This window comes from Vicia villosa, linkage group LG2 (assembly GCF_029867415.1).
Source record: "Vicia villosa cultivar HV-30 ecotype Madison, WI linkage group LG2, Vvil1.0, whole genome shotgun sequence".
Taxonomy (NCBI): Eukaryota; Viridiplantae; Streptophyta; class Magnoliopsida; order Fabales; family Fabaceae; genus Vicia; species Vicia villosa.
Window position 1 is genome coordinate 61,970,749 of NC_081181.1, and position 10,744 is coordinate 61,981,492.

Here is a 10,744-nt window from a genome sequence, read left to right on the forward strand (position 1 = left end):
TAAAATCTCTTATATCTTTAGGATCAATAAAAAAACCACTAGCTTTTGATCATGATCTAATTGAAGTGAAATTAGTTCTTTCTTATCCATAACATGGCATACCAATTATTCAATTCAATCTTCAGAAGGAACCAATATCTCATTATGGATATTCGTATGCACAGATGAACAACTTTCTCTTGTATTCATACCACCTATAACAACTCTTTCATAAAATTGATCATCATCTTCATTTATACACGGTTGGACAGTATCACTTGATCTCTACATTATGAAAATAACAACAAAAAAAAAACAAATTAAACACATTATATCCTACATTTAAGATAAAACACTAAAATCCTATTTATCCAGATAAAACATTATTTTCACATACAACAACTAACTTGTCCATCCCTTTCTAGTGAATTTTCTGCTCTTTAACTAACACATCTTTCAACTTCTTGTTGTACACCTCCTATAAATATTCCAACTCTTTCTTTTGTGATTCGTATTCACTTGCTAACTTCTTCTCAACAATATTTTCCATCTCTTTCTTTGGCATGTGTGTGCTTTTTCCCGACGTACCAAAGAATATCTCAGATTGATGCCTTATCCAATACCATGTACACGTTCATCATTCTCCCCTGTTCTAATTGTTTCTACTAATATATAGTATCATGGTTGTGAAACAAAAGAACTTTAATTGGCCATATCAATCAACAAATCCTACACAACACGAATAAGATATATCATTACGAAAGTCATTAAAATTACACATAACAAATCATAGGCATATCAATTCCTGCATACAATTTTCTCAGCGACTACTCATGAGGTATCTCATGTGAACTCTCTAGTTGGTATTTGTCGATCTCTCTTCCACTTCTCATACCGTGATTGTGGATATGGCATGCGATCACAACTCATGGAGTTTTCATCTCTCATTTGTAGTCTTTTTTTCATTAACCAATTTTTCCTCAAATTTTCTGTAACCCCCACGAGACAATCTACATGGGTATTTGTTTCTTTGTCTTTTTTAGATTTTCTGATTCACTTTAAACACGTTATAAACTTAGTGAAAATATTAATTTACATGGTTGTATCTATAAAACATTAGCATAAAATTGATAAAAAATAAGAATTCTACCAACCAAGAAATCAACAGAACTACGAGAGTTCACAATTTTTTTTCAAACCTTCTTGCCAATATAAATATATTTCTCAGTTGGATGCTCAAGATCAGCCTTAGGATTCATAATGTATTCATGCACTAGTTGTTACTTAAAGCCTTTCTAACATTCACCGACATAAGTGATCCACTTTTCTTTCAACTTATCATCATCGGTAATCTCAAAAGTCGACTACAGTTACATAAATAAGTATGTATAAGTAATTATATAAAAAATACTATTGAATCATTTAAATTAATACCTTAATGTTTGTCCATTTGATTTCTTTCACATTTTGTGGTACTTAGGTCCAATCATCTATCAAACTATTCATTTTTTTACATCCAAGGAACTAAACATAACTCCTAAAAAGTGACAAATTATCACCATAATATGTCCAATTTATTTCATTAAACGCGATACGAAAACTGTTACCCGAATTGCAGACTTTTACTAATTTAGCAAACATTGCAGTACCTCTTTATTTTCTTTTTTTATTTCCCTCTATACTTTGAGATTCATTTGTATAACTTTTGTCTCTACATGAAGAGTCCATCTATGTTAAAAAACAACAACAAAAGATTAAACTAATTTTAAAAAAAATACAACAACATAACAAATGTGTCTCATACACATTCAACAATAACAACAACAACAACCACATCAACAACAACTCTTTCGTCTTCAACTAAAACCACTTGAATAAAACCAACTTTTTCATATAACACTATAATACTATTTCTATAACCATGAATATAAATGTGTCTTATACACCTTCAAAAACATTAACATAAACAACAACAAACATAAACAACAACAACAACAATATAAAAAACATCTCTTTCATCTTCAACTAGAACCACTTGATCAAATCTAACTTTTTCATCTAACCCTATAATATTATTTTCATAATCATTAATACAAATGTGTCTCATACACATTCAATAACAATAACATAAATAACAATAATAATATAAAAAAAAACTCTTTCATCTTCAACTAGAACCACTCTATCAAATCCAACTTGTGAGATTTTGGATCGAACTCTAGTATGGCCGAAGGGTAGCTTCTTGGTTCGACAGGGTTAAGCATGAAGTCGAAGGTTGTTCACATGCTTGTGTCGAAGATGCTAGGTTGTTAGCATGTTAAATTAGGTTTTAGTGTTTAAACCCTAATTTGTTAAGTTAGCTTGTTTATTAAGTTGACTTGTGTAATGGGCCTTGTGGAAAAAGCCCATTAGTTAGTATGTTAGGTTTTATTATAAATAGCATACTAGTCTCTCATCATTGCTAAGCTGCAAATCCTAATTTAGGGTGAGAGAGGTTATTTGTTATTCTTGTAAACTTGTAATCTTGTTTTAAGAGAAAGTGAAAGAATAGCAGTTATAACCAATTCTTGTGTTCTTCTTCTCCTCCCTAATTTCTATTATACTTTGTTCTTGGTATTCAATTCACAACAAATTGGTGCGGTGAGCGTGGAGAAGATGCCGTCTACAAAGTATGAGATTGAAAAATTCACCGGAGTGAATGATTTCGGTCTGTGGCGCTTGAAGATGAAAGCCCTACTGGTTCAGCAGGGTTGTTTGGAAGCGTTGAAGGGAGAGGCAGCCATGAATGCTGCATTAACGGCAGCGGAGAAGACAACTATGATCGAGAAAGCACACAGCGCAATTTTGTTGAGCCTTGGTGATAAGGTTCTCCGACAGGTATCAAAGGAGACGACGGCATCAGGGTTATGGGTGAAACTTGAAAGTTTGTATATGACCAAATCGCTGGTAAATCGACTCTACCTGAAGCAAGCTTTGTATTCATTCAAGATGATTGAAGACAAAGTATTGGCTGAGCAGTTGGATATGTTCAACAAGCTGATTCTTGATCTTGAAAATATTGATGTGAAGATCGATGATGAAGATCAAGCGCTGTTACTATTGTGTTCTTTGCCTAGATCACATGCTCACTTCAAAGAAACTCTCTTGTATGGAAGGGAGTCCCTGACGTTTGAAGAAGTTCAATCAGCCTTGTACTCTAAGGACTTGAATGAACGAAAGGAGCATAAACCTTCGACTGTTGGCGAAGGTTTGGCCGTTAAAGGAAAACTCTTACGAAAGAATGGTAAGTTCGACAAGAAGGGCAAAAGCCAGTCGAAGTCTTACAGTGGCGAAGCATCTGGCATTCGATGCTATCATTGTAAGAAGGAGGGTCACACAAGAAAGGTGTGCCCTGAACGCCTGAAAGATCATGGAGGTAAGGATAATGGCAATGCAGCCATTGTTCAAGATGATTTTGAATCATCTGATGTTCTTGTAGTTTCAAGCAGTGACTCGAGAAGAGAGTGGATTATGGATTCAGGGTGCACTTGGCACATGACTCCAAACAAAGACTTGTTCGAGGAATTATGTAATCAAGATGGTGGATCAGTATTGCTGGGAAACAACAAGGCTTGCAAGATTGCAGGTATTGGATCTGTTAGATTCAAGCTCCATGATGAGTCAATAAGGTTGTTGACTGAAGTCAGGTATGTTCCTGATTTGAAGAGAAATCTGCTTTCTCTTGGTGAATTCGACAAGAAAGGATATGTTTTCCAAGGAGAGAAAAGTATCCTAAGAGTCATGAAGGGTTCGAAGGAAGTCTTGAGAGGCGTGAAGAAACAAGGCTTGTATACCCTTGAGGCTGAAGTTGTAAGTGGTTCGACAAATGTTGCATCCACGAAACCGTTGTCGAAGATAGAAATCTGGCACATGAGATTGGGCCATGTCAGTGAAAGGGGTCTGGTCGAATTAGGGAAACAAAATCTGCTTGGTGGAGACAAAGTCGAAAAGCTGAAGTTTTGTGAACCCTGTGTACTTGGAAAATCTTGCAGAGTGAAGTTCAACAAAGGCAAACAAAGAACACATGGATCCCTTGATTACATCCATGCTGATCTTTGGGGGCCTGCAAGGTGTCCATCACATTCAGGAGCAAGGTATTTTCTATCCATAGTAGATGATTATTCCAGAAAATTATGGGTATTCATCCAGAAGACTAAGGATGAAACTTTTGAGAATTTCAAAAGTTGGAAGACTCTGGTTGAAAATCAGACTGGCAGAAAGGTCAAGAGGTTGAGAACCGACAATGGCCTTGAATTTTGCAATGAGGCATTCGACAGTTTTTGTGCTGCCTCTGGTATTGCAAGGCATAGAACTACTGCAGGTACTCCACAGCAAAATGGTTTGGCTGAAAGGTTTAATCGAACTATTTTGGAGAGAGTCAGATGCATGTTGACTAGTGCAGGGTTAACAAAGGTGTTCTGGGCTGAGGCTGTTTCGACAGCAACATATCTGATAAACAGATGTCCTTCGACAGCGTTAGATATGAAGACACCTGAAGAAGTTTGGTCGGGACATCCACCAGATCTCGACAAACTGAGAGTATTTGGCTGCGTAGCCTATGCTCACATTAGGCAAGACAAGGTCGAACCTAGAGCTCTGAAATGCATGTTCATGGGATACCCTGAAGGAGTCAAAGCTTATAGGCTATGGTGCCTAGAGCCAGGTCACAGGAGGTGTATCACCAGTCGAGATGTAGTTTTCAATGAAGCTGAAATGGCTTTTAAGAAAACTAATGATGTTGGTCGAAGTACAGAAACATCTGACGAAGAGCTGGAACAGGTAGAGATTCCTGTTGAGGTGGAGCATGTTGATGCTGAATTGCATATCCCAGATGAAGTCGAAGAAGAAGCAGAAGATGCTGAAGTTGAGGAAACTGACGATGACTACCTATTGTCGAGAGATAGGTCGAGAAGAGTCATCAAGCCACCTCAGAGACTTGGATATGCAGATCTTATAGCTTATACCTTAATCTCTGCAAGTGAGGTTCTAGACGAAGAACCTAGAGACTATAAGGAAGTTATGAGGAGTCGAAATAAGACTGAATGGCTGAAGGCCATGGATGATGAGATGAAATCTCTTCATGATAATCATACTTGGGAACTGATCAAGAAACCTGTTGGGGCAAGGTTAGTCAGCTGTAAATGGATTTTCAAAGTTAAGGAAGGAATTGAAGGAGTGACGTCGAAAAGATACAAGGCAAGGTTAGTTGCAAGGGGTTTCACTCAGAAAGAAGGTGTCGACTTCAATGATGTGTTTTCTCCTGTTGTGAAGCATAGGTCCATTCGAATGTTGCTTGCCATGGTGGCACAGTTCGATCTTGAACTGGAACAGATGGATGTGAAAACTGCGTTCTTGTATGGTGATCTAGATGAAACGATCCTGATGAGGCAACCTGAAGGGTATGTCGAAAAGGGGAAGGATGATTATGTGTGTAAGTTAAAGAGATCCTTGTATGGGCTGAAACAATCTCCTCGACAGTGGAATAGGAGATTCGACAAGTTCATGGCACGCATAAGTTTCATTAGAAGTCAGTTCGACCACTGTGTTTACTTCAGATTTCGACCTGGTAATTCATTTGTTATTTTGTTGCTTTATGTGGATGATATTCTCATAGCAAGCAACAGTGTCGAAGATGTGATGAGGGTGAAGGCTGAACTCAATAAGGAGTTTGATATGAAGGATCTGGGAGCTGCTTCCAGGATTCTTGGAATTGACATTCGAAGAGATAGAAAGAAGTCGAAGTTATGCCTATCTCAAGAGGCATATCTACGGAAGATTCTTGAAAAGTTTGGTATGTCGAATTCGAAGCCAGTTGTGACTCCAACAAACCCTCAATTCAAGCTGAGTATTGATCAGTGTCCCAGTACTGATGTGGGAAGAGCCTATATGAATAGCATCCCATATGCTAATATAGTTGGTTCTTTGATGTATGCTATGGTTTGTACTAGACCCGACATAGCATACGCAGTAAGTCTTGTAAGCAGGTACATGGCGAATCCTGGAAAGGCTCACTGGCAAGCATTGAAGTGGATTTTAAGGTACATAAATGGGTCTCTGAATAGAGTCCTAATTTATGGTGGAGCCTTGGGTGAAGATGGTAAAGCAGTAATCGAAGGATATGTCGACTCTGATTATGCAGGTTGTATGGATTCCAGGAAATCTATTTCTGGATATGTTTTCACTATGTTTGGCACAGCAATTAGTTGGAAAGCAACACTTCATAAGGTTGTTGCTCTATCAACCACTGAAGCGGAGTACATTGCATTAACTGAAGCTGTGAAAGAAGCATTGTGGCTTGAAGGTTTTGCGAAGGAGCTGAAACTTCAAGGTCGAGGTATCACTGTTAAATGTGATAGTCAAAGTGCAATACACCTGTCGAAGAATTCAGCCTATCATGAGCGAACTAAGCACATTGATGTGAGGCTGCATTTCGTCAGAGGAGTAATCGAGCGTGGAGAAGTCCAAGTGCTGAAGGTTTCGACTGAAGACAATGCTGCTGATATGATCACCAAGACATTGTCGAGTTGCAAGTTTTTCCACTGTATGCAGTTGATAAAGCTGCATGAAGAAAGCTAGTTTGTTCCCTTGATGTTGTAGAGTTAGATCCAAGGTGGAGATTTGTGAGATTTTGGATCGAACTCTAGTATGGCCGAAGGGTAGCTTCTTGGTTCGACAGGGTTAAGCATGAAGTCGAAGGTTGTTCACATGCTTGTGTCGAAGATGCTAGGTTGTTAGCATGTTAAATTAGGTTTTAGTGTTTAAACCCTAATTTGTTAAGTTAGCTTGTTTATTAAGTTGACTTGTGTAATGGGCCTTGTGGAAAAAGCCCATTAGTTAGTATGTTAGGTTTTATTATAAATAGCATACTAGTCTCTCATCATTGCTAAGCTGCAAATCCTAATTTAGGGTGAGAGAGGTTATTTGTTATTCTTGTAAACTTGTAATCTTGTTTTAAGAGAAAGTGAAAGAATAGCAGTTATAACCAATTCTTGTGTTCTTCTTCTCCTCCCTAATTTCTATTATACTTTGTTCTTGGTATTCAATTCACAACACAACTCTTTCATCTAACTCTATGATATTATTTTCACATTTAACCATGAATACAAATTTGTCTAATACACATTCAACAACAACTTAAACAACAAAAATAACATAAACATTCAAGAAAACAACAACATAAACACTTAGCATCAACAACATAAACATAAAGAACAAGAACATAAATATCCAATATCAACAACATAAACAACAAAATAAAAGACAAACACCACCAACAACAACGACTACAACATAAACATAAACAACAAAACAACAACAACAACATTCAAGATTTGGAGTTTTACTATACATGCATGATAAAAGAAGTTTATGCGTCGGAAACATGATGAATGAGTAAAAGAGCTAAATATTGTGGGTTTTTCCCTCATTTCTGGTGACAGTCTTTCTCTTTTTTCCTCTGTGTTTCCTGCTTTTTTCGTTGCTTTTGTATAAAACATTTCACCAGGTCATTTAAACCAACCGTGATGATATCGTATTTATTCGATTAAATTTTATTAAAACGGAAATTTTTAAGTATTTAAAAAACTAAAAATAAAAGGGAAAATATAACACAACGATTGGTTTAAATAATTTTAGTGACATCTCGAATATTTTTCGAATTAAAAATATAACAAAAAGAATGACGCCACGATTGGAATAATCAACCATCGTTGAATAACATTTATATTTAATTTAAAAATAAATCAAAGAAAAATGGGCCAGTATAATCAACCACGATTGGAATAATCAACCATCGCTGAAATTCAAACTCATAAACTTTTGAAACTTTTACCACGGTTTCTCTATCCAACTGTGATAATATGTAAATTATTTTTAATAAATAAATAAATAAAAATTATGGCGCCTGATTTTAGAGATAATAGAATGGTCCTTTAAATTAGTATTCTACAAAAGTTGTTGTTGTATATAGTGAATTATTAAATTAATTAAAAATATAAGTATTTTTCTTTAAAATATATTTGAGAAAAGTTTATTTTTAAAATATTAAATAACAAATTTAAACATCTTTTACCTTTTATTAAAATATGTTTTCAACATTATTTAACCTTTAAAAAAATAAAATATTTAACATAATTTAAAACATTAATAATTATCAATAGTTGTATATTTTATAATATATCTACATAATCATATTTTCTTAAAATGATATAATATATTACATATTCTGACTTTTAATTTAAAAATATTTTAAAATTATATATTTATAAATTCGTTGAATGCTGAAGTATTTATTTATTATTTAATTTGTCAATCAACTTTTATTCACCAAATCAATCCAAAATTATTTGGTCAATAGTATATTTCAAGACTTAAATATAATTTAATCACGAACAAACATTTTGAGTTCATTGATTGTAGACAACACAAACAGAATAAGCTCCTGTACCATAATCAAACCTACAAGCTTCCTTCTCATTTACTATCCATTTGCAAACTCTGCATGCATTATAATCCCTTCCTTGTGACCACAAATCAAACCATTTGAGATTGGAACCATCCCATTTAACACTACAATAATACTTGCTCGATTTGCCGACTACTCTGGGCACGAATGCAAAGTTGAATTGCCCGCCAGGGGGAACAACCAACTCACCTAGATCTTCGCCATATCTTTCATAGCAATGAATGGTTAGCTTTTTGTTATCAGATAACTTGTTGAGGAGCTCTATATGCACTCCATGGGGAAAGATTGCTGCTTCTGATGCATATACCAGCAATAAAACAAGTGATAAAGGAGCAATAAATCTAATCAACGTTGGAGACATGGTGTATATAATTTATTTCTTATGCATTACCTATATCCCTTTTTATATAGCCACTTATTCTTTTCTTTATATATTACTAAAATATTCTTTTGTATATTGATGTGTCCAATTTTGATTTTAGATCATTTAAAATAAGTTAATAATATTAATAAAGGTATATTTGAAAGAAAATATATATTCATTTGAAATGGGATATCCATTCATAGACAATTTTAAAAAATATATTTATATATAAGATGCTTGACTAACAATATACTTTTATTGAGTAAAAACACAAATATATTTATAAACTTCTTTTGAGAATAAAAATATAATTTTTTATTAGAAAATATTTATAAATGTTTATTTTTTACTAAACATAACTTTAATTATGGATAAATGTTTTTCATTCTCTTTTATTTCAATATAAATTTTGGAGTATATGCTTTACACTATTTGTGAATGCATATGTGAAAAAAAAAATTTAATATACATGTTTAAAAAAAATAAAAAAAAAATTAAATATACATGTTTAAAAAAAAATACAAATAAAACTCATTTTTCAAGAAATTTACCAAAGTGTCTAGGTTTGGCAGTAGACCTTGGGGTATGCGCCAAACCAAATGGCGCAATGGTACAAAAGTTAGGTGAATGCGGCAAATGAAATGGTGCAAAGGTGGACCTAGTTAGGGCAAGCCATATCAAATGGCGCAAACATATAGTTCTTAACACATAGGCGCCGTATGAAATAGCTCCTATGTGTTAGGTCTTTTTAAAAAACGAATAGCCCATTTCGTTTCATTTCGCGCAAAATTTTTTATTCCGGTCTTTGATTTTCATAAAATTGGCCGATAAGCCAATTTCTTAAAATTGTTGTTAACCCTAATTAATGTTTATGTTGTCGATTCCACCACTTAATAAAGTAGAGTTCGTTGATTAAAAATATGTTACAAAGTCGATACAAGAAGTCTATACATTATCAGAAAAACATGTTACTACAAAGTTGATTAAACATGCGATGAGGTTGTTCCACGAGTATGACATTTCTTTTTTGTTGTGGACTAGTTGACGACAAATGCTACATTTTCTTTCCATTTTGTCATGCACGTCCATTTCGGTTCGAATACGAGTACTGTTGGGGCGACATTGTGTCATTATGCCGAACTACCTCCCCATCATACTCAGGCCAGTAATCCTCCTTCGCAACCACTAGAAATGCAACGCTGTATACCTGGAGCAATGTCTTTGCCTTGTAAATTGGAGATAGTAGTGATAATGCGTCTCGGTGCGCAAATGCACATGCTGCTATGACATGTGAGCAAGGCATACGAAATGCTTGGAACTTTCCAAAGTCGCACCACTGATCATCTAGTAGAACCCGATATTGTTGTCTTGGCAATCCTTCATTATGGTCAATTGTTTCTCGAACAATAAAGGTGCGGTTGAATCGATCAAAAGCAGTTACATGATGGCTGTTGGCCTTTGCTGATTGTTCTTTCATAAATTTCATGCAACTCTCACTGAACAATTGACCCGATTCTCTAACAACACTCCACCTTTGACATCTTGTTGAGAATAGCGAAGCTATCCTAAAGTAGGTTGCATCCACCAGTGCAGTGAATGGAAGGTTTCGAATGCCCTTAAAAACACTATTCATGGATTCTACTAGATTTGTTGTCACGTGGCCCCATCGCACGCCGTTGTCGTAAGCCCTGGTCCATTACTCCCTGGATAGGTTATCAATCTAACTTTCCGCCTCCGGATTTGACAATACAATTTCACTCCGATAATGTTGGAATGTAGGTTGTTTTAATGCATATCCTGCATTGACCAGTGTTTTCTAGAGGTGCCTATCCTTAATCTCCCGCATGAAATTCAGGGCAATATGGCGAATACAGTAGACATGTGTTGATGGTGGGTGT

At 35.2% G+C, this 10,744-nt stretch overlaps 1 protein-coding gene across 1 annotated transcript; it reads right to left on the reverse strand.

Moving 5' to 3' along the window:
* Positions 1-8,423: 8,423 nt before the first annotated feature.
* Positions 8,424-8,843, reverse strand: LOC131649195 (S-protein homolog 29-like). The gene has a single exon (XM_058918951.1). The coding sequence runs from the start codon at positions 8,841-8,843 to the stop codon at positions 8,424-8,426; it is 420 nt and encodes a 139-aa protein (XP_058774934.1).
* Between the last annotated feature and the right edge of the window lie 1,901 nt (positions 8,844-10,744).

Coding starts and splice junctions, on each gene's coding strand:
- LOC131649195 (XM_058918951.1), bottom strand. CDS start 8,843: ATGTCTCCAACGTTGATTAGATTTATTGCTCCTTTATCACTTGTTTTA.